The sequence below is a fragment of the Thamnophis sirtalis genome, unplaced genomic scaffold (assembly GCF_051295495.1).
Source record: "Thamnophis sirtalis isolate CommonGarterSnake01/CBP01778 unplaced genomic scaffold, rThaSir2_p1.2 scaffold_1, whole genome shotgun sequence".
In the NCBI taxonomy this organism is placed as follows: Eukaryota; Metazoa; Chordata; class Lepidosauria; order Squamata; family Natricidae; genus Thamnophis; species Thamnophis sirtalis.
The window spans coordinates 158123471-158148458 of NW_028261381.1; the positions used below are offsets into that span (position 1 = coordinate 158123471).

Sequence of the window (24988 nt, forward strand, 5' to 3'; positions counted from 1 at the left end):
ATGTTCCAAAATAAATTTGATAACCAGACCCCTAAGGAAAAGCTACTGTTCAGAAAAATTCACAATTTGATTTTATTACAAAAAGGCATTTTAAACAAAAAACTAAACTTACACATGAAAATTCCAATACAAAATCCATCCTAAGACAGAGCATGGTTCTAGTAACACACTTCATTTTAGTCACTCAAAGAGATACCCTATACATTATGCATCCTCATCTGTTAACATTTTTCTAAAAGCTCGCAGCTTTTGGGTGCTGCAATTGTAAACTGGTAAAAAAAACAGATGCAGGAAAACGGATGTGGGATTTTGAAAATATTCAAGCACATTTTGCTGCAGAAGAAAAGGGAAGTATTATTTCCTGGCTTGGATAATATCCAAGATTGCAGGGGTAAAATTTGGTATTAATATATGTTAATTGTTGCAAATTAACTTTCCCAATGAATCATCAATACTACTTCATATAATCATTTGATAATTTTACTATTGAGAAAGTTAATAGCTCAGTAGATTTGAATACAGCAAGATACCAATATGAGTTTGTCACAAGAAAAATGTGAAAATCAACTCATCATACATGCAAAAAAGACAAGAATCACGTGACAGTTTGTTCACATCCCTATTTCTTTCTCTTTTACAAAAGAAAAGTCTTAAGAAAACATTGTGAAACTCCATTTGTTGTTAAATTGTTCTGCTCAAGTTGAAGATGATTGATAATATTGTCCATAATTCCATGCATTTGAGTAATTGTACTAAAAGGAAAAAAAAAATAAGAGAAAATTAATACTCTCTAGTTAATGCTGTAAACTCTAGTACTTCCCAGTATAAAACAGCTAGCAATTATTAAAATAACTTGAAAACTAAAATTCTCAAGATATAAAATACAGATAGCCCTTTCTTAATAAGATAATTTGAGATTCTGACAACTCACTTGATAAAGCTGGTGTCATGATGGCAGTTCCAGTTGCCATTGTTATGTGAATCGTGCAGTCACAGCATCCCAGGATTCCCATTTGTGACCTACTGTAAGTTTCCCCATTGAGTTTGTTGGAAACTGGCAATGAAGATTGCAGATGACAATCACATGACCTTGGGATGCTGCAGCCATTATAACTGCATGCTAGTTGTCAAGTATCCAAAGTGCAACCAGAAGGAATGGTTTCAAGTCCCCTCATTTAGAATTGCTACTACTTTGAAAGGCTGCTGAATGAATGATTGCTGAACAAGGATTACTACCACAATTGGGCTGTAAATCTCCAGGGAGCCATAGATGGCAGCCATGTGATACAAACCCTCTGTGGCCATCTATTGGTCATACATATCCTTACAGGCTGGATTTGGAAGCCCTCAATTATTGCAAAGCCTGTACTAAGGTATGTAGACCCACTCTTGAAGTATTATTAATCTGGGCTACATTTTTAAAATTAAATAATTTCAGTTGCAGGGAAACAGGCAGAATTTAAGTATTTAGTCAAAAAACTTCCAGATAAATGATGCTCACCTGGTACCAGGCATTGTAGGCTGCCTGATTTGCTTGCATATCTCCATCTGCTACTTGTCCAGACATATCATCACTGTGAACTCGTTTCTCATCTGGTTCTTCACAGCTGCAAAAATAGTTTGTGTCACTTCTTTATGAAGAAATACCCATGCAGAATTTTTTGGTTTTTCCCCCCAATGAGAAAATGCTATACTTTCCTGCATGTTGAACTTGGCCATACATTTCCTATTGCAAATTGAAAAGTAGTCACTTAATCAAAATGTAACCTCTAAGTGGAGGGTGCCAAATGCAGGGTTCAGCATTGAAGCCTTTTTCAGAGGCTTCCCTCAATCTCCAGTAGAAAGGTGGTGAGGTTTATTTGGCACAACATTCAAAGTTTCTCCAGAGTGTTACAAAATTACTGAATAATGAAATTTAAACTGAAGACTGGAATTCAATATCCCACACTACACATAAACTTTGTACATTAAATATATCATGCAACACTTAAAGTCTTAAATAGATGTCAAACTTTCTTTAATTTTCTTCAAGAAAATAGATCATTTTTACCAATTCAGTTGAAGAAATTATGGGAGGTCTTTTGAGTTTCCTATTTAATCTTAAATGACATCTGCAAAGAAGTCCAAATTATTATTTTTCCTTCAACGGAATTAAAGATTGTGTATGTAAAGGGCATACAAATACATTTTACTACTGCCTATACAATTATATGCTTAAGTAAAAATATCTTTAAAGTGTAAACTGTTCTATTCATTAAAATGATTATAGCAATATCTGTGATCGCATCAAGGAAAAAAAGTATTTTTCTTCCTCATTTTCTGAAAAAATGATAAGACAGTCCTTGACTTACAACAGGTCACTTAGATCCCAGTGAGCTACCTATGGGCTATTTCAAAGTTCTGACGGTGCTCCACACCTGTGGTCAGTTGACTACACTTGCTGGGCAACCAGGCTACATTTACAGCCATTTGCAGTGTCCTGCAGTCATACATTTTACAGCAGCTTTGTCAAAAACAAGCATTTTCAGTTTCCAGCAAAACCACATCATAGAAAACCATTGTTTTGCTTTAATGACTGCTGCAAAAAATAAAATCTAGTCATTCACGTGACCAACTTGTTTTATAACCATCACCAAGTTATAACCATGACGGGCAGGCTCCATTGTCATAACTCAAGGACCATCTGTGCACAATTCCTCTCAATATATACTTCATTTACATTTAATTAGCTCAGACATATACTGACATTAGTAAGGTTCCAAAACTATAACAGTAAATAACTGCTATGTTTAAAAAAGCAATCCAGAACTCGTAGCTAGAAAGAAAATACTTGTACCCATTCTCTGATTTTCTTTTTAAGCATTCTTGTTCCTTTAGAAGGGCTTGATGTTCTTCATAAGCATCCAAAAGCCTATCAAAAGGAAAGAAAAAAGGGAAACTGAGATTCCTACTCCAGACATATTCTGCAACAAACATAACTCCCAACACTGGTGTTTCATATACTGCTTTCACTTTCGGTCTATACAGCTGGGTTTTTAAAGTACTGTTATAGTCAGAGTAAAATGGAAAATAAATTTTAGGATTGGAATTTCTGGGAGAATGTATAAAGATTGAGCTTGATCATCTTGATCTCTAGGCGACAAACCATTCATTAACCCAAAAATCAAAGGCTGCAATCACTAAAAATAAATCTTACTTGTTCACATCCAGGCCAAAATCTTCAAGGAATTCCACTTTGCGCTGAGAAAATACAATCCTAATTTTTATAGGCAATGTTCCATTGATAGCGCTGTCAAAACACAAAATGATGTTCTCCTCATTCTGCTTTAGATCTCCACTGTACTCGATTTCCAACAAATTGAGATACAGTTTTGGATTATCCTGTGCAAAAAGCAATATAAATTAAGGTCCATTTAAGTTCCCACGTATTAACATAACATTGTGAATGGCCTGGTTTGTATTTTAACAATTATGCTTAATCTACAGGTTTCCTCCAATTTTTAAATGTACATCAGGTAACAAACTTTGGCAATAAACCTGGAAACATGATTTAAATTCTGGCTTAATATGTGTGAATGAGAATCTTGAGTAACTCAGTATTGTGTTGTTCATTTCATTTTGAAATGATTCCACAACTCTATAAAATTGACAGAATGTATCTACCGTAATTATCTTATGAAATTGAAAACATGGCTTGAGTTCATAAATCTTATCATGTATTAATTAAATTTCTATGCTGCCCGATTCCCAACACGTCTGGCAGTTTATGGATTAAATATATATATATATATATATATTTATATATATCCAAAACCAATACAATAATAAAACAAGGAAAAAAGAATGGCAAAAAATTGGTCATATTCAATACCCAGAAAGGTTTTCAATGATTTTTATTGAACAGTTATTCCAGGCCCTTCAAAATTTTTACAAATTTGGGCCATATTTTGTGCTATGTAAAACTAGGTGTAGGTTGCAACCATGATTTGCAACTTAACCATATATAAACTCAGTATGGTTTTTCAGTATACCATAGCTTATATATATGAACTCAGCCTAAGTCTCTGAGGTATGTAAATCCATTAGCTGTGATTCTTGGGGAACTGCATGTCAAAATGCCTGCTATGTTCCTGAAGAGTTCCTGCTCAATTCACGTTTTACACAAAAAGCAAATTTCCTAGTTCAGTTTCTCCAGTATGAGGAAAGAGCCGGATCAGACGCCAACAAAACAACAGAAAGGCAGATAAAGTTTATGCAGCCCTACGCTACTTACTAAGTGAAATTATTAGAGGATACAGTGCAAGAAGACAGCTTTGTGGGAACACTGCACAAATATGCTTTTTGCAACAGGTTTCAAAATTACAGTAACAACCTGAGGCTAAAATATTAGGTGTCTTAATAGTAGGAATGTTTCTTGACAACTGAGCCAATCCTTTGGGAATATGTATCCTAACAAGCCCTCTATCCTACTTCAGCAATTTAGAAAATTAAATGACTCAACTCATCAGAATATACCGTACTTCACTAAGAGAAAGCATACTATAGCAGAAATTCTTTATTCATTATAAATGTACACTTGCAAGAACTGGTTGATGTACCATAATCAAAACTTTTTTTAAAAAACCCTCCCTTTTTACAACCCTGTGTTCAGGATAAAGTCAAAGGTGACTAGATAGAACTGAGCGTTTACCAGTTGGATGCTCTGCTGCCTATGTGGAGTTTGCATTAGATTTTATTTTATTTTTTGCATAGGAGAAAAAAATCTGCTGCCATCTACAATTGAACTCTCAGCCTTCTGAGTGGGAGGCGAGAATTTTCACCATTAAGCCACCATGCTGCTCTCAAAATCAAAACATGGTGCCTACTGAAAATACAGGGCCTTGGAAGCTTATGTTTTATCCATACATGGCCACATGTATTGTAGCATCTGAATGGAATGCTGTGCATTAAATAAAGCTCCACAATATTCAACGTTCTAAAGGGAAATATCAGAGGAACTATCTCAAATATGGTCTCAAGGGCATAATATTTCATAGAATTATAGAAGTGTTTGGCTGAAAGGGATGTTGGAGGCCTTCTAGTCCAGCCCTCCTGCAACCAAGCCAGGAATCCTTATATTATATTATCCTGCACAAATGGTTGTCCAAAATTTTCTTGAAAATCTCCAGTAATGGAGCACCCACAACTGTGTTAGGCAAGCTGTTCCACTAATTGATTGCTCTTGTCAGAAAGTTTCTTCTTACTTTTAGGTTGAATCTGTGACTAGCTTTTGCCCATTGCTTCTTGTCTTGCCCTCAGATGCTATGGAAAATAAACCGGTGCCTTCTTCCCTGCGACAGCTCTTCAAGTTATTGGAAGACTGCTATCATGCCTCCCCATAGCCTCCGTTAGACTAAACACCCTTGTTCCCTTAGCTGTTCATCATATGCTTTAGCTTCCAGACCTCTTTATCTTTTTTGCTTTTCTTTGCACTTTCAAGGGCCTCAACATCTGTGGTAATCTCAACTGGACGCAATATTCCACTGGTACAGTATGGAGTGGTACTATCACTTCCCATAATCTTGATGCTATCCCTGTGTTGATGCAGTCAGGGAGTGCACTGGCTTTTTTGACAGCTGCAACACCCTGCTGGCTCATACTTAAGCAGTGATTCATCAAGATCCCTCTCAGTTACTACTGTTGAGCCAGGTATTTCTGATTCTATACATTTGGTTTTACCTCCCTAAGTGCAGGACCTTACTTTTCTTACCACATAATCCCACTCCAGTGGTGGGTTCCGGATCCTGTTGTAACCAGTACGCTGCAACGGGGCCCAGCGTCTACCATGTGCACGCATACCTACCCCGTGATGCTCCAGCTGCTTGGTGGAGCATTGCGCAGGCGCCATACGCTCTGTGCACCTATGCAAAAGCCCCAATTGGCTCAAATACAGAAAGGAGGGTGAGCGGGTGGGCCCTCCGGAGCACCATACCGGAATGATATCTGGTGCTCCCAGCAGGCACAGATATGCCTGTACCGGGGCGTACAGGTTGTATTCCACCACTGTTCCACTCTCTCAAGAACATTTCCTGCTTTAATACACTATATTGCCAAAAGTATTCGCTCACCCATCCACATAATCAGATTTAGTTGTGAGCGAATACTTTTGGCAATATAGTGTATGTACAGTTGCACTTTTATCTTGAAATCCGCATTGCTTCTTTTGAACACAATCACTTCAGGTGCAGTGATGTACCATTTTGGGCCACATTATACTACCAAGATATGGCATCACTATGCTTTCAATGCCAGGTAATTCCCATGCCAGAATACTTTTCTTTGGAAGGAAAGCCTGAAATTTAGGGAGAAACCAAACAAATGGTAAGCCAAGCAACATCAGGTTAGAGGGACTGTTGTCTCCATACTGCAGCTACACGCATTGCAGAGTTTAAAGGAATCATCACAGTTGCCAGCTATGATACATACAAATGAACAGTTGGGAAATTACATACCCTGTCTCTATCAATGGCTTCCAAAAGAACTTTCCTGGCTTTTGGAAGACTCTTCTGGATTTTGAAAAGGTGTCGAGCAAGCTTTACAGCAAAGAAAGAGGCTTCATAGTTTGATTTGGCATTTTTCACAGCTTCCTGAAGGAGGTGTTCAGCTTCCTCCATGTTTCCATGTCTCCGTTCTAAACTAACTCTTCGTAAACGAATCATGGCCAATCCTGAAACGTTCTCCTCAAAGATCTTCAGAATTCTTCTGGCTTCATTGATATTCCCTAAAAGTAAGAGAGAGAGGATGCATGGACTTAGAACTGCAAATTGACACAAGCTGATCAAATATTTTAGGATATCTCTCCATCTCAACATCAAGATTACACCTTGTCCTTTCTTTTTTACTCTTGATGGGGGATATTATACAATGCATATTAGTTGGATTTTCAGCAGTCAAGAATCTCTACTTTACAGAGCCACACGGGGGCTCAGAAAGAAGATACACAAATAAAGGAAGCAATGGGTACTCTAAGCTTGAATACAGAACCACACTTCATTTGTTAGTTTCAAAAACCTAATTTACAGAAATAGCCTTAACTGGAGCAGAATTTTAAGTAACCAAGTACAGGTAGTCCACAACTTACAACCATTCATTTAGTGATCATTCAAAATTACAACAGTGCTGAAAAAAAGTGACTTATGACTGTTTTTCACATGATGGTTGTGGCATCCCTGTAGCCACGAAACCGAAATTTAGACGCCTGGCAACTGGGATGCAGCTATGACATTTACAATGTGCCGGGGCCACATTTTGTGACCCTCTAACAAGCAATGGGGAAGCCAGATTCACTTAATAACCGTGCTACTAATTTGAAAACTGCAGTGATTCACATGACAACTGTGGCAAGAAAGGTCATAAAATGAGACAGAGTTCATTTAACTGTTTCTCAGCAGTGGAAATTGCTCATTTTGAGCAATTTGAGGTCAATTTGAGTTCAGTTATGGTTATAAGCTACCTGTAGTGAACTTTCTATGCAACTCCTTTTTCTACCCTGAAGGGTATTATCTTTGCTTAGGTTGCTCTTCCCATTGGCTCCGGGAATATTTTTTGTTGTTGCACCGAATAATAGGTCTATTTTTTGGCAACAACAGGACATGTGAAGGGTTTGGGGTCCGGAGAGGGCAAAAAGAGGACGCATGGGGAGTTCCTGGAGGCTGAAAACGGGACATGCAGAGGGTTTGGGAGGCCTGCAGAGTGCTCCTGGGGGCCGGGGAGGGCAAAAACTGGATGCGCAGAGGCCCAAAATTATTTTTTTGCTTATTCTCCTCTTCGAAATCTAGGTGCATCTTATAGTTCGAAAAATACAATACTTGTGGAGCAGAAATTGGAATTTGGTTCCGTTTCACATAGAATTAGTTTCATAGGAGGTTTCAGATGAGTTTTAAGAACTAAACCTGCAGGGTCTCAATAAAAAATTGATGGGGGATCATCTTGCCAACCTGCATATGTTGTTCAATATCACCTTGATTTAAAAAAAAACAACTAGCTACATTTCTTGTGGAATCAGACCCATTGGGGTCACCTTTTATCAATTAGCTAATCAGGTTCAGATTCACCTGGTAGTCACAGAGGGCACCTTATAAACAAAGAGAAGTGACTGGAATGATGGTGCCAGTCCTTAGTTCTTTTGAGGCAGAGTCTGACTGCTCTCCAGATATACAACCTGCAATACTGCTTTCTGTGATAGCACAGAAGATTTAGAGGAAGAAGCTCTGAAGGATATACTATAACCTGGACGTGAATGTGAGCTCTCTATCGAGGCCCATGGATTAAAGAAAAATCTGTTTGAATTTATGGCCATGAGAAAAGCCATTTTCCAACAAATGCATTTACTAAGCAGAGAAGTTGGAAAGGCCAATACACTAGTTGTGGGGTTATGAAGAGTTGTTAATCCTGAGAAACTGAAAGGATCCAATCCACCACTGAAATCTATGATGTAACGTGCTAAATAATTAATATCCATTTACAAAAAAGGCCAGTATCTAAAGAAATGATCTTTGTGCCACTTCCTTTTCTCTTTGGCAGAAAATGTACCAGGTGATTTCAAGGAGCTTGGATATTGATGCTCCATGGGAGGCCAGAGTGGTATGGATGCAGACTGAATCACAATCTAGAGTCTAAAAGAACTGTTTATTTCCACTGGGCAGTTATAACTAGCTCAAATCTGGATGAATCTGGCTCCTTGGCCACATTTAGTCTGAATGGTGGATGCAAGACTTTGACGGCAATCAATAGTTCTATGGAGTTCGTGTTTTAGAAGGTGTTTGGACCATGGAATTACTGTCAAGCAAAGAGAAAAGTGGTAGCTGTCACCTTGATTATTAAAGCACCAGCCCTTGAGAACATGGATCATTATGTTTGTCACAATGTGTAGATAATCTCTTTTGAGATCATAGTCTCTAAAACAGATGCTTAAGCATCCACTAATGGGGCCCTTAAACGATTTAAAAAAGCAAACAGAACTATAGCAGAAAATTCCCCTTGCAACCTTATAGTTGGTTCAATATGCTGAGGAGCAATAAGTACAATTTACTATCTATAGCAAATCTTTTGGTCCTGCTGGCATGAAAAAAATAAGGGGGGGGGGAGAATTACTTGACGGCATAGTAGAAATTAAAGATTTCCAACTCTCCCTGAACTTTCTGTTCAGTATACCAAGTTTAAAGAAGATAGAAACATTTATTTCATTTAAGGCAGCTGATGAGCAGCAATTACAAATATAGTTGATAACTTGAATAAACTTGTCTTATCACAGCTACGTAGGGAAAAAGCCAGGTCTTTAGTGCTTTAGACTTAGGAATAAAGCCAAACTTCAGGGAGAAGGGGGGTGTCTTAGGGCAGGGGCTGGCACAGAAAAGGCATGCTTCCTAGCTCCATTAGATAACAATGTTTAAAGAAAGGGACTAGGACTGTGTGCGCACTCCATTTAACCTGGTAGGATGGGTAGATGTCCTTAGGAAAGGCAGCCACACAGATAACCTGGCCTTATGATTAATTTAATTGATGCCGCTCAAAAACAAGGAACTTTGATAAAAAGGTTTGTGAGACAAGATATTATTATGTAGAAACATGCAAAGAAAGGGGAGATGGATAGTAAAAGGATGAATGAGTCCTTTCAAGAGAGACCTATATGGTCAGCAGCTACTCCTCACCTTGCTGTTCTTCAAAAGCAGCCCAGAGCAAGTGCACCATCGGTTTCTTCGAGAGGTGTATCGTGCAGGCTCGGCTGTATACGTGCCTCACCCCTTCAATGCTGTGGTTCTCCATATACTTGGCATACTGCATTTGAAGACAGAGCAGAGACTGAATGATTCCCAGCTTACTCTGGGTTGCTAAATACTTGAGAGAACTATAAAATTCTTGTGTTTTAAACCCACTCAGCACCTTTATTGAACCATTAGACTAGTTTCTGTAAGGAAGGACGAAGAGAGGCAACGAAGTTGGCATATGCAGCTGTCAAATCTGGTTGCAAGCAGACCATCTCCTAATGCAACAGATATAGTTATACATGAACAACATTCAAACAAGAGTACAGAAGGTTAGTCACTGATCATCAATGTTTGCAAAGAGTAGAACTGGCATAGGAGAAACACCCCTTACCTTGATCCAAAATTCTTCATAGAGAGCACAGGAGATCACGCAACGCTCAAAGAGAACCACTACTCGTTCATGAGTTCCATTCTCAATCTCAAAGTCCAAATACTCCTTCCAGTTCTTCAGCTGCGTTTTCTCCAGAGGTTTAACATGAAAATACGGTCGTTTTATCTGAAATGGACATGACATGGGAAGTCATGAAAACACACTTCATTTTACAGTGTGCTCATTACAGTTACTAAGAAGATGAATTATCTCAGCAAAACATTTTTTTGGGGGTCATTTAGGCTTTGGTCATTCTTGAGATCTTTATTCTTTGTCTCTTGTTGCTTTAAATTACTCTCTCTGGGAATTAGGGACATTTAATATTTTTAAAAATTATTACTTTCATAATTTTTTATATTATGCTCAAATAAACCCAGTTTGTTTGTTGAACATATCCTAACCAAATATATCCAATTTGGATATAGCTTTCTAAAAATAAAGGAAGAACAAGAATTAAAAAAAAACATTGTGTAAAGTGAACATTGGCTCCTAGACATTTGTTGTTTTTCACTAGTAGACTGTAAGCATCCGTAAGGTGGCCAGTTTTAAGAATATAATCAGCTAAGCAAAATAAACAGCTTGTAGACAAGCAAGGAAGTCACTCAGAAATAAAAATGGTTTGTGTAGATACAACAAAACCATTAAGTCTAAAGAAGCACTAAACTTTCAGAATATTGTGTATGATGGCAAGGAAAAAAAATTCCAGTCATTTAGAAAAAAAAAAGAAGATCTCTTCTACAAGACAATGTATGCCCAAAATCCTCTTTATCTTGTTTTGTGCTTACTCTGATCTAGCCAAATATTCTGAAAGTCAGAATTCTCTTCTTCCTTGAATTAAATGAAAAGCAGCATGCAAAGACATATCAAATAAATAAAACATGCTTGCTGTGAAACCTTGGCTTAGTAACTTAGCACACATAGTTTATGAGGAGAAAGAACAGAAAAATATTGGACATTTAAGGATATAATTTTTAAATGAAATATGAAAATAATAAAGTATAATGATTCAAGAATACAAACTTGTCTTTACTGTAAAGCCATTCATTAATATGTGCTGACTGCAAGAAGCTAAAGGGAGTACAAAAGGATCTGGAACCACACCTAGACTACTGAAAATTATTTATAGCATTTATTTGTTCTGACTCGCCCATTTTGAAGGATCAGGAAGACCGCAATGAATGAATCTCATTCAATTGACACTTTGAAACTCCAAGCATGTCTTCAAGCAGAATTTATGCAAGAAGCTAGACGTAATGACCTTGAAAAAAAAAAACTACTAGGGCTGGAGATCCCAGGGATAACAAAATAAGAGTTAGAAGGGACCTTGGAAGTCTTCTAACCTAACCCTCTGTGCAGGCATGATCTTATTCCTATCTGAAATATGTCCTATATGGTAGACAACATTTTAAGGGAGAAAAAATCACATTGGGGCTTTTGTGGTTATATGAAATCACATACGATAAATTGCAAGCAGTAGAAAATGAGCGAAGATGTATGCTCTTCCAACAAATACCCAATCTTTAATTAAATGCTTGAAGTGACCCTAAAATCATAGCATTTTACAGTTTTCTAGCACTGGAAATCAGATGAGCATGTGCTGAACTGATTGATAGGTGGGTAAGGGATCCCTTACATGGGAAACTGATTTCTAACTTCTCTTACTATAGTTCTTATCAGCAGGAGAGCTATCCCTGTCTGATGACTCTACCTCTATACATTTTAGGTCTATACTGTACTAAAGGCCATTTTGCTTGGAATTCTAGTACAAATCCATTTCTATGGAATAAAGACTGAAAAATTGGCCTAAAGCAACATAGGAAAACTTGGAAAAGTCCTGTATTTTCTTAAAATACTGAGAAAAAAGTGTGAATGAGGAGACAGTCTTTATTTACTATCCAGGTGTAACTTCTAATCTTGCAAAATGAGAACAGATATTATTTTTCCTCAGTGCCCTGTTTCAAATGCAGTTTAAAGTAAAAAAATGAAATACCTACATACATTCAACTTTGGGCAACCAAAAATATATTCAATGTTCTCATTAAATTGGCAGGTTTGTTAATTAGCAATGGTCAGATATTGTTTTATAAAGCCACAAACATGCAGCTGGCAACTTCCTTTATAAAAAATGTCAATGTACCATGTACCAATATACCATTGAAATGTACCAAGCAAATGGAAGAGCCAAGGCAATGTCCCATCAACTAAATAGCATGACATTGTTTTCACTGATGTATAGAAAACAAACAGAAAAACCTGCAATCTTTAAAGCTTCTGCAAAGCCACTAGCAAGGGGGCAGCCTAATTTCTAGAGGGAGTCTTTTATGCAATGCCATGAGAGAAATTGTATGAACCCTCAACTTTGACAAGATTATTCAAATGAACTTACCCCTTCTTCAAAAGTCCACCGCTTGCTAACTTCATGTTCATTGTGATTGAATATTTCTTGATGAATTTCAATGATTCTGTGACGCATGTTTTCTATTTCAGTGATAAGCTAAACCAGACATTGGAAGAGCATTAATAAAATTCAGGCAAGGAGGCATTTTTATTAGGCATTTCTGAAACAAATATCTACTTGGATGGGAATAATAATAATAAAAGAAACTATTCTAGTGGTACTATGACTATGGTGTATTCCAATAGAACTGCTGGTATATATTACAGATTAATATGAACAAAACCCCTAAAACTAACAATCGAGTCCCACAGCCTTTATCAAAATACGCAACCACACATAGAATGGAAACATCTATAACGCACTCTTAAGAATCCTAAAGAATAGTTAACTTGATAGTATTATGCTAGACGATTTGTCTGTCGCTAAAATATACTAATAGCAAAACAAAATGTAGTTTCTTTCTTTTGGGTCTTAAGTATGTTGCTATAAATGGTAAACCATGTTTTTATAGCTTTACATGTTTTGGAAACCCAGCTTCATATAGTTTATTCAATATACCATATTAATATTGTACTGCAATATCTGAAACAGAGGTATGCAAAAAGATGGGGAAGATGTTTTGAACTTGGAACAAACTATCAGGTTCCAGATGTTCTGCTGATCAAAAATTATCCTGTAGTTTTACAACAATTGATCCAATAGGAAGAAAGAAAACAGTACAGTAAAATCAGTACACCCTTCCACCCAGAATGGGACAAATTGCCAGAGCCAACTTACTGTGGCCAATTCAACAATTTAAGTATTCAAAATAAATAAAAAAAAATATTTTCTTTAATGATTCTATTCCACCATTTCTTTGATATTGGTGTTGGCTATGGTGAGTTGGCTGTGGCGAATTGTCAGACCCCCTTCATTAATAGAAAGTATCCCATAGAAAGTAAGCGACACATAAGCGTAGGAGGTGCATACCTCCACCTAAAGGTACTTGGAAACTTTCAAATAAAAGTACCAAACTAGGCAGAATTATTAGCTTAAAGAGTTCTAGTTGTGTGTATGAGTGTGTTAAATACAGCTACATGAACTAGTTTACCAGAACAATGGAACTGTTTAAAAATATTTCCCTGAACTATTTCTACACTAGTGTTTGCAATTGATAAGTTTCTATATAAATATGTGGGAAAATGACAACCTGCTTAAAAGATTGTGCACTAAAGCAGGACACTAAAATCATTACATGACATTTCAGAAATATCCAAGAACACAGAACGTATGAGTAAATGCACATACATTGGTGTTTCTGTACAGAAACAATTTTCAGAATACAACTTTTAATAGCACTTTCAACAAAAACATTTCCAAACAGCTGACTAAATTATAAAAAACTGCTAGGCCCAGAGAAATTGTCTACTGTACATTCCAAACTGAAAACTTATTCAAAAATGCTGATTGCTTACTTTAGCAGGGTCAGTAATATCTTCAATTCCAGAAGGTTGGTTATCCCTAGGTGGTTCATCCTCAACATTATGATTATTGGCAGTGGAAGCAAGTTCTCTTCGCAGCTGAATAAATTGTTCAGTAGTAAGAATGTCTCGAGGCAGATTATTCTGTACATGATCTTTGAATCTGTAATATATCAACAAAAACAAGGAGTAGAAAATCTTACTATTTTGTTCATTTCTACATAATATCAGGGTCAAGGTGAAATATTAGCTATTGCAAGCTTACTATACACACTCCAGAAGTTCATGCACAGTTGTGAACAGCTAAAAATAAAGCAAGTCAAACTTATACTCAGTGAAACAGCTCTGAAATCTCAAGGGGCTTTTTTTTAATCTATGAAAATAATTGATTTTGCATCTTCCAGATTGCAAAGATTTATTTCTTCTATCTGAGCTAGAAAATGAAGTAATTGGACTCATTTGGTGTTTTAACTATAGGCAACCAAAGTTAGCAGGAGCCACTAATTGAACATGAATGCCTTAGAGTTCCAAGAATATAAAATGCAATTGAAATTGATAAAGAAAAAAAATATTTAAATCAGAAAACATTAAAGAGAAGTTTAACAGGTCACAAGACTGAATACATAATTGGTCTCTGCATGTAGCTTTATAGAAACTTTTCCTAAATGAAGCTATCATGTGGTGAATTATAATTCTAATTTTGCTCAACTGGTATGGTGTTAACTGCAGTATGCCATGTTATGGAAAGCTGCAGCTGCACAACTGACCATGTAGAAATACTTTAGAAAACTAACACATTATGTTCTTTAACATGCTGGCAAATTTAAATATCAGTGTCATATATAATGTAAGTTTTAATAATAAACAATGAATTATGTGGGATAGATGTAGTGTAATATCCATTTATCTAATGAGATTATTCATTCCTTCCTCATTCTCCCTGATTTTCCAACAAGTTTCCAAATCTGTTAGAATATTTGGGGGGGGGGGGGAGACTGGAATGCAAGAGTGCTTAGAAAAGCAAGGTATTAATTTCAATAATCTATGGTTGGACAAATATAGTTGGATATAACACTCTATTAGTCCTTCAGATCTGTCTATTGAGTCTAGAACAATTTAACCCTTCAAAAGATTTCAGAATAGGTCAGGCCAACCTGAGACCCTATATATTTTCTCATGTAATTTACAGCAAATATCACCCAAATCTATTCCCAGTGCCACTGCAATCTCATTACATAAAAGGGTACATAACTTTGTTGGGTGCAATATTATCAAGTTCTCAAGAGCTCGCCCAAAAATTGATATGCAGGCTGCTTGAAGTAAATTTCATTAGAAACTAAAACACATTACGAGATAATAGATAATTTTTTATGCTTTCTTTGACAGAATGGGCTATTTTTTAATCTGTTTATCAGACCACATAAATACTTAAGTGGTCCTGGATTAGCATCACATCCTATACCCAAGAGTCAAAAGTCTTACACAGTAACTTAACTGTTCTTAAAATTGTTTTGGTAATAGTAGTAAAACAGTACTCTTTTTGAGAAGCACAAAAGCATTTTAAAAATGGCTTCAATAATACTTCAGTGTGAAAACATAGCTCATTTGTTGTTGTTATATACTTTATTCATTAAACATGAAACTCAGCCAAATGAACATTCAAATATGCATTACAAATACCAGTGACTGGTGCTAATGGTTGATACGGTTTGCTGCCAGTGTCCTAGGTTTCAACCAAGTACCTTCTTAAAATATGTTTCGAGTAACACAGTTTTTTGCAGTTCTGCTGCTGTTATTGCAGGAAGCTGCAATTTGTGGATGTATCTTGTAAAATTCTTGGGCATGGTGCCAAGTGCCCCGATGACAATGGGTATCACTGTTACATGCTTCATCCATAGCCGTGTAGTTTCAATTGCCAGGTCGCGATATTTCATTATATTTTTAGTTCTTTTTCTTCTACTCTGGCATCTCCAGGAACAGCGATATCTGTACACTTCGGCCTCTACAAGCGTGATATCTGGCGTGTTGTGCTCCAAATGACGATCCGTTTGTATTAGAAAATCCCACAAGATCTTCACCTTCTCATTTTCAATAACTTTTTCCACTTTATGTTCCCATGACTTTCTGGATACAGGTAAATCATATTTTTTACATAATGACCAGTGGATTGATTTAGCAACTCGGTCATGTCGAGCTTTGTAATCAGTTTGTGTGATTTTGCTGCATTCACATATTAAATGTGAAACAGTTTTGACTGTGTTATTGCAAAGTCGGCAGTTTGGGTTATCAGTGGATTTTTGTATCTTCGCTTTCATGGCATTAGTTTGTAGTGCTTATTCTTGAGCAGCCAGTATTAAACCTTCCGTTTCTTTCTTGATAGTTCCCATCTTAAGCCATGTCCATGTCAAGTTGTCATCACATTTTCCTTCAATGTTTTTCAGTGCTGTCCATACAAAGTTTTGGTTTTCCATCTATTTAATCTGTCATCCAGCTGTTTTTCTTTATATTCTGCCTTTGTTTCTGTTGTTTTTATTCTGATCTCTGTTTTCACAGCCTGCAGCAATTTTTCTGTACTTTGGTTCACATAATCATTCAAACTTTGTTTTTCTTCTTCTACAGTTTGATGGATTTGCAATAGCCCCGTTCCCTATTTTTCTTGGCAGGTACAACCTGTCAATGTCACTTCGTTGATGTAAAGCGTGGTACATATTCAAAAGTTTGCATGTTTTCCGGTCCAAGTTTTCCAGTTCAGCCAGAGTCCAGTTGATGATTCCAGCTGAGTAGCGTATCACTGGAACTGCCCATGTATTAATGGCTTTAATTATGTTTCCAGCATTCAGCTTTGATTTTAATATTTTGCAGACCCTCCTGATGTATAATTATTATAATTATATAATTAATTAATTATATTTATAATTATTTAATTTATATTTATAATTAATTATTAATTAAATAATTATATAACAACAACAACAACAGTAATAGTAATTCATCCTATTATATATTTGGCCCACTTCACAGCGGTGAACATACCTAAAACTCTTACAATCCCCACAACAATCCTGAGAGGTGGATTGGCTGAGAGATTTTCAATTCAGGAAAAATCTACAGAACAACATTGTGGAGTCTGGTTCTCCTTGCAATGTTGCAAAAATATGAATGGAGAGAACTTCAAAAACACTCAGGAAAGGAATTCTGCCTTGTTCTGTAGGTCAGATTATATTGCCATGTAATTGTAAAAAATCTACCATACAATAACACTAACAGAAGAACGCTACACAAACAATTACAATCCATATACCTTTGGAAATGATGACTATATAGCTGTGTTGGAATCCCAAGAATGCGATCAAATATAGTAGTCACTGCTCTCAGGTTGCCTTCCTCGTTTTCCCAATTGATATACATTTCCCAGAGTTTGTCTGAGCGGAAATCTGTCCCTGCAGCCAGCACAGCATGCTCGTATGTCCTAGGTTGTAAACATAATCAAATAAATTTTTCATCAGCACAAAATACATTACATAAATTAGCTATATTTTCTTCAGAAAAAAATGAAGCCCCTGAGACATGATTTTTGAGTATTTAGCACAGAATACCTTTTAGCTAATTAAAGCGGAATACAGTGCCTGCATTGTTTTTGACTGGAAAATTGGTAGTCTTACAACAGACAGCTTGTCTCAAATTTAATCCTTTTAGTATTTTGGAATTTCTTTCAGGCCCAATCAGGATATCAATGGCAAGCACAGATATGAGTTATAATCTGATGCTATATATTAGGCTATTAATTATTATTTTTAGAAAACCACATATATCATGCACACTTTTAAATCTCCCATCTGGCCTTCAGTAAACTAATAAACAAGTACACTTCAGCCTTATACATCAACCATTTCTGAAGAGCCTGCTATAAATGGCATTTCTAATTTCAAGCTTCTCCTTCAGGCCGAATACTAAGATGTCTTTTCATATGATCAAGTACAGCCCTAAGTACAATTCCATTACACAGGATATACACATTAAGATTCTTTTCAACCAACGTACCCTCTAATGGTCCCAATGGTTTCTACATCACTGGAATCCAGTGTTTCTTTGAGGAAATTTATATAATGAATCCAGAGATCAACGCTAAGAGGTATCGCCTGGAGTCCTCTCCGATACACCTACAAAGAGAACATTAAATAGTTATCCTTTGAACCTCTAGGTGAGTTATATGAGAGAGGCAACACTGTGTTATCCGGTGAACCTTACGAAATACTAATGTACTGGAATTTTGTTTAAATAATCTACCATTACCATTTGGGTGGAGGTTGGCTAGAACATGGCAATGCTCTGATCTCCACGTGCGGAGTCTTGATCTTCAAAGCGCAGCAGTCCCTGCATCTGACCAGGCTGTATGGGCAGGCTTTGGGGTACAGATCATAAGGCACAGACCCTTTAGAGCATCAAAGTCAGCGTCTGACCAAAAATGCAATAAGATGTAGCAATGGTGACCAGAAAAACCAACCACAGCGTTTGAATTTTGTGAATAAATGTATAATGTAAGTGACAGAAAAGCCCTGCCCTACTTGTTAAGCTGCAGTGTAATGCAGACGCTTGCACTGCAAAGCTTGACAAACTGTAGTAGAGGTTTAACGCACCTGCCAACAAAGAGAGAAGATATTAGCTCCAAAGGCCATAAGGAGTGACAAGTGTAAATAGAAAACCCTGAATGAAAGTGGCAGGTACTGGCAGCCAAAGAATTTCTTGCAACGCAGTAGTTTGGTCATCATTTGGCTCACAGAACCCAAGAGCAACAGCTGCATACCTCTATATACATACCTCATCTGACTGCTTCATGTTACTGTGCCGCTTCTCAAGGTCTGCATACTTCTTCCAGTAGCCATAACAATAAGGGTAATGTGTGAAAAAACTGTCAAAGGCTTTCCTTGCAGCTGGTAAATTGTTCTAGGAAAAAATACAGAGGATAGGATTTAGTAGTTTTAGATTGGAAGTAGATTGGATTGCAGTAGATTGGAAGGGGAGAAAAACCCCTTAATTTGTATCTGCCTTGCAATAGGAGTTCCCTCCCCTCAGTGAGTTGAAAGGAACTTCTCTAGTGGAATGCAGAAAAGAAACTAGGATCTGAAGATCTAAGCTTCATTTCTATAGCCTGCAGAAGGATGCAAAAAGGGAACTCCTCCGATGGGGTGCAGATGAGTCTTAAATCATGAAAATCTTAAGGCCCTTTCTGCACTCCACTAGACAACTTTCCTTCCGTGCATGGAAAAGAGCTGACATCATTCAGTGGAATGCAGAAAAGAAGCTTAAAATGTGAAGATCTAAGATCCCTTCCTTCTCCCCACTGGAAGAGTTCCTTTCTGTGGGTGGAGGACAGCTGAAATCCTTTCATGGGGTGCAGAAAAGCTTGAAATCATGGTGGGATCTTCACAATTTAATCTTATTTTTCTGCACCCCACAAAAGGATGTTAGTTATCCTCCATGCATGGAAGGGAACTCCTTTCGTGAGATGCAGAAACAAAGTTTACATCATGAAGATTCTAAGCTCCATTTCCGCACCTCAGAAGTTCTTATCTGTGTGCACAGGAGAGCTCCACAGGGTACAAAAAGGAAACTTTGATCTTCATGATTTTCACTGAGTAGGGAACTGAAAATAGTGATTTATGAGACTGAGGGCTTGTTCAGAAGTGAGAACAGGCTGCCAAGTCATGTGATGGGTGGTGGTGGTGGTGCTGTTGAAACATCTGATGAAGGCTGTAAAGCAACAATTCTGAAACCACTGTAACTATGTAAATGACAGTCATTTTATCAGGTAAATTGAAGACCATTTGTATTACATTTTCTCTGAAGGAAATTTTATTATCAGCAACCAGATTCGATTAAGGTAGCATTAGACAAAATAATTATTTTGATATTTTTTATTCTTGTTTTTGAAGAATATGGGACTGACTGGATTGCCCAGCTCAATCAAGAATTATCTGCTACCAAGATGCAAGGCTTTAATTGCTCTTCTAGATTCCACATGGTTCATCCAAACTACAATAAATCCTCACTTTATAACATTAATTAGGAAAGGAAGGAATATTTGCTATTGCCTATTGTCCAATAAATAAATATCAAAGAATATATATCATTTGAATTTATGTCATAAGAGCATTACATAAATAGGTGCAACTGACATGACTCACATTATTTGCATAAAAGTCTTCATACATAACATTCCAGTTATAACATTAAGGAAAAGTTAATATAAATTTAAATGCTTCTCTTGATCTACTGTGAATGCAAAGGACTAGTCTGCAGTTTCTGAGATGTCTGTACAGAAATCCTGAAGTTTGCTAAATATGGAGTTGGTTAAATCAAGCTCTCATTGTATTTTAAAATATACTTGCTAATATTTCATTATTACAAATATTAGACAGCTTTAGTATCCTATTTTCACATATGCGATGAAGTGGATTAGCTAAAAACTTTAAGCATATTAAACAAACATGTATCAAAAAGACCTTAAAACTTCAACAGATAGATTCTTGGGATTCATAAAACATATTGTAGCTGTACTCCTAATTTCTATAGTTTTGCACTGTGCAAAATTCTTTTTTTAAACCCATTAAAATCTTAAAATGTACATATTTCTAAAACTATGGGGTTTTTTTCACTTCCAAACATTTTACACAAAAAAAGCCCATGCAGGTTTTCAGGGACAGCAATTGTTTAACTTAACACTTGCATCTCCAACACCTACATATAGAAACTTATTATCTCTTCATACATATGGGAATATTTTATTTCAGTTCAGTTTTTCCAAGTTACAAATAAAGATAGTTGAACTCCAACAGCCAGAGAGTTAATGCATATATCCTAAGAGCCACAGGCAGAGAGCACTGTCCACTCCACATTTAATGGTCCATTCACTATTGTCTTCCCTTTCTCCACACTTCTAAATTACCTTACCCATATCATTATTGTCACTACTACCACTGCTACTGCTGCCACGCCCATTGTCCTTCCATATCTTTGCTATTTATAGACATTAACATTTTGCCTCCTAAAAGTTTTCCTACACTCCAATAAACTGAAAGAGCTACAGCCACTGCCCTTATTTTGCCTGTAAAACTGCTGCTCTAGGACCCTTCTCCATACTCTCTATACAAAAGAAATCTATCAAAAGAATTTTTGAATGAATACTGAGAATATTTTAAGAATGCTAGAACGTTCATTCATAATGTAGCGGAATGGAAAAAAATCATACATTAAAGATTATCTTATGGGAAAATGATGGGAAGAAGGGAAGAAAATAAATATTTTGAAATTGAAGAGCCCTCAGTTGTGTATTAATTTTCCACTCAATTCATCCATTTCTTACATGTGGGACACAAAGCATTTTAAAATATTGAATGTGATATATTAACATGACTTCACTGAAACTGAGGGATAATTGCTATAAGCATGGCCCAAAATATATAATTACTTACCTCTTGTTCTACAAACTGAAGGAGGTAAACCCAGCCTGTAAAATCTTGTGGGTTAGTTTCAACTATTTTCCAAAACTTGTCAAAGTCAGCAGGGAATGAATTTTCAGGATCAGATGTCTTTACAGTTTCTGTATCTGGTATTTCAGTGTCCTGAACAGTCTCTTCCTGGGAATTGGCAGCAGGAGAATTGTCGGGGGACTGCTCCATCTCCATGACACTCATGATCTCTGTGCTAAAGTCAGCTGGTTGCTCATTCTTGGCTTCAGTGTCCTTACCCATGTTCTCACTTTTCAAGTTGCTGTTGTCTTCTATATGCTCTGAACTCTGCATAGCGACTGACACCTTTTTACCTTTATGAAATAATCTGTAAATGCAGAAAACGATTAGCATCAGTAGTGTCTATTGAATTTTCATTAAACAGTATAGGCATCTGACTTTTTAAAATAAAGGTAACATTTGAGAAGTTTAAATAATTAAAAGTTAAAGCTGAATAAATGAGTCTTTCTAACATATAGATTGACAGCAAAAGTATAAGGCAAATATCAGAGTAAAAACAATTTCCCAACCCATTTTATCCCAATTAAACTACCCTGATTAATAAATGGCTAAAATTCTACTAATGAATAATTCTAAACAATAATTCATTAGTTTAGAATAAAATTCTAAACAATAATGAATAATTAACATACTATTTTAGCATACCTGTTCTGCACAAATTACAAGAAAAAGAAAATATTTGCATTGTATTTCATAAATTTAAATATCCAAATAAAGTACTATATTAATATATCTGGTCATTTCCCATTAATCTCTTCAGAATTCCAACTGAGAAGCCAAATATTTTTATATAAGCATCACCTTCTCTAGTTTCAATTACCAATCAAAACAAATGAATAAATTATTATTTTGATCCTGCTTCCTCACAGTCATAGTTCCACTGAAGCAAATTCCAAAAAATTCAAATGAATGGGGAGGGAGGGAAAGGTGGCAACTGAGCCTGTCATACCAATCATTGGCAGTGGCTTTCTTAGCAAAGTAAGATACAAAGGGCTAAATCAGTTGCCCTAACCTACAATTAAAAAGTGGCAAGTCCAATCACATCTCACTCCTTAAAGATCATGCATCAGCTCTGATAATCCCTACCTGGTACACAAAAATTCAAGGGAAGCATTACCTGCTAATTTCAGTCAAGTTGGAACTACTTAATGCACTTTGATGTGGTATCCTCCCACAATGCTTCTGAGTTTGTTGATACTAGTTAACAACTATAATCAAGATCTTTCTAGATGACAAATAGAGAAGTCTATAATTGGGATAATAGAATTATCTAAATTCCCAAAGTCATTCCGGAGGAAATGGATTTTAAGTATAACACTTTTAGAACACAAAGAAACCCAAAAGCTTTTTAACATGTCTGTGTTTACAGAAAAGTACTTGGTACTGAAAACATACATAACCAAGCTGAATGGAAATACACACACACAGCTTGGTTATATATATTTTCAGTACCAAGTACCTCTCTGCAGACACAGACATATTAACAAGCTTTTGGACCCCAAGGATACAGATTTACACATACACACACACATACTCACTACATACACACATATGCATGTATATTATATCTTTGTATAGTATGTGTGTGTAAATCTGAGGGGTTGCTTTCTGAGTCTTCCTGCAGGGTTTCCTTATCCAAACTTGGTAACATCATCATATAAAAAATCTGTCAAGATATAGTTACAAGGGAATTCAGACAGTGAACCTATTCACTACAACTGAGATTTATAGGAAATTAGCTTTGCCTTTTAGAGCAAAGATTTGGCTATTCAAAGGCTTTCCTCTCAATTCCTCCAAAATAGGAAAAATGTAAAATATTCATGGTTCACAGAAAAGATAAAATATAATACAAGTAACCATAATTCTCCTTACAATTCTCAAAATATTTGTTGTGCATTAGAAGTAAAACAACCATTTTTTGAATTGCATCCAGAAGCTGATATGAGGTGTAAGAGAAAGCAAGAATGAAGGCATAGTAAATGAATAATATAAGTTTCTTCTTTCCCTTCACAAAGCCCATTTTATTCCAGATGTCTTTCAAAACGCCTAGTTCATTTGTAAGACACTTTAGGCATCTGCAGCTGAAAACTCTTCTCTCTCCAATATAGTTACCTTTTCAGTGACAAACCCACCAGCCACAACGCCCTTTCTCCTGTGTGTTCCTTACTGTAACTTTGATCGTTGAAAACTGTAGCGAGGCGTTTAGAAAAATAATGTATCCGACCACTCTTAATTAGGTGGAGCGATGCAAGTATAATTAGGCCTCTTTTTTTCCATCATGCCCTCAACCAGCTTTTTCCGCAAAAGCTCCTTCTTCTTTTTTTTAAAGCGTGAGAGTTCACAGACCGAAAGCCACATGGCTGGAGATCAACCCGCGTGATTAGATAGAGGTAGGTAGGTCCAACACACACACACAAACACAGACACCGAAAAGCGCCAATTCGGGCAAAACAAAGCAATCCTAGTCAAGAGAGAAATATGGCTGGGAGAAAGTCGCTATATAGGCGGGACTCCTTGACTGAAGCTCCGCCGGTCATTCCGTCCCGGGACCGAGTGAGAAAAAGATTAAGAGCCGGCCGCCCTCCGGGTATAACGACGCCAGCAAATTCCTTCCTTGGTTCGCGTTGCTTCTTCCACCAAAGAGTAGCTGAGAAAAGAGCTGTCCCCCACCCACCACACACACACACACACACACATTCTCTCTCGCGCGCGCACTTGTGGTCCCCTTTTCTTTTCTCCCACCCCACTCACGCAAGCGCGTTCGGACCACCGGAGGAGGGGGGGGGGGGTTACAGCGTCGCCTCAGGCCGCGCCAAGCTCCAGGGAAGCGGGGAAAGTAGCCAACGGTGTGGAGGGACGTGGGTCGGCAACAGCGGGTTTCCCCTCCTTTTTTTCCTTGCTGCCCAACCGTCTCGCCTCAGAGAAAGCGTGGCTGGGGAAAGCGGTTTCCTTTTCAAAAAAAAATTTTTTTTTATTAAGCCTTTCCTCAGACCTCTAACAACGCACACCAGGAGGCTTCTCGTTCTTTCGCCCGTTTCCCTTTACAGACCTGGCGCGTGTTCTCGGCCATCAGTCCCGCTCGCCCTCGCCGTCAACTTGACTCTCTCAACGGGCCTCCGGTCTGCCCGCCGTCCGAAAAAGTGCGTACTACGCAGGCGCGTCGGTCCTAAGGCCTCTCTTTTTGGCCCAATCTGACTTGCGCCACCGGCGGGAAGAAGGAGGCGCATGCGTGGTGGGGCGCCCAGCCGGAGGCCCGGAAGATAACGCGTTGAAAGAACATGCGCCGGAAGGAGATCCGCTAGCCTTTCCTAGCGACGTGGCTTTTGCGTGTCTCTCAATGGTAGATAGTTCTTAACCCGCGAGTCTCTGCTGGATCTGGTTACGAGCCGTTTTAAGTTAATTCCTATTTCTAGCGACATCCTTAA

At 37.2% G+C, this 24988-nt stretch overlaps 1 protein-coding gene and 1 non-coding gene across 5 annotated transcripts; both read right to left on the minus strand.

The window, feature by feature from the left end:
- Positions 1–48: 48 nt before the first annotated feature.
- On the minus strand, positions 49–24778 carry PRPF39 (pre-mRNA processing factor 39). 4 transcript variants are annotated; one of them, XM_087729114.1, is made up of 15 exons: positions 24613–24778; positions 21507–21870; positions 18853–18978; positions 18076–18194; positions 17336–17503; positions 14029–14197; positions 12563–12670; positions 10138–10302; positions 9690–9816; positions 6492–6760; positions 3197–3381; positions 2837–2911; positions 1502–1607; positions 932–1054; positions 49–752 (listed from the first exon to the last, which is right to left on the minus strand). In XM_087729114.1, the coding sequence occupies exons 2-14, from the start codon at positions 21834–21836 to the stop codon at positions 974–976; spliced, it is 2028 nt and encodes a 675-aa protein (XP_087585240.1). In that variant the 5' UTR covers positions 21837–21870; positions 24613–24778; the 3' UTR covers positions 49–752; positions 932–973. The 4 variants fall into 4 exon arrangements, with proteins under 4 accessions (XP_087585240.1, XP_087585247.1, XP_013915414.1 ...); XM_087729121.1 differs by lacking the exon at positions 24613–24778 and adding an exon at positions 23676–24138; XM_014059939.2 differs by lacking the exon at positions 932–1054 and having other exon boundaries at positions 24613–24776.
- On the minus strand, positions 6368–6451 carry LOC148049794 (small nucleolar RNA SNORD127). The gene has a single exon (XR_015695299.1). It is a non-coding gene; the product is annotated as a small nucleolar RNA SNORD127 (small nucleolar RNA).
- Positions 24779–24988: the final 210 nt, after the last annotated feature.

Bases quoted from the DNA above. Each gene is read 5' to 3' on its own strand.
- PRPF39 (XM_087729114.1), bottom strand. From the start codon at position 21,836: ATGCAGAGTTCAGAGCATATAGAAGACAACAGCAACTTGAAAAGTGAG. The intron at 14,198-17,335 runs GTATATGGATTG...GATATATTACAG, and splicing joins TATAGTCATCATTTCCAAAG to ATTCAAAGATCATGTACAGA. The intron at 3,382-6,491 runs GTATGTAATTTC...CTTTTTGCACAG, and splicing joins AAGCCATTGATAGAGACAGG to GATAATCCAAAACTGTATCT.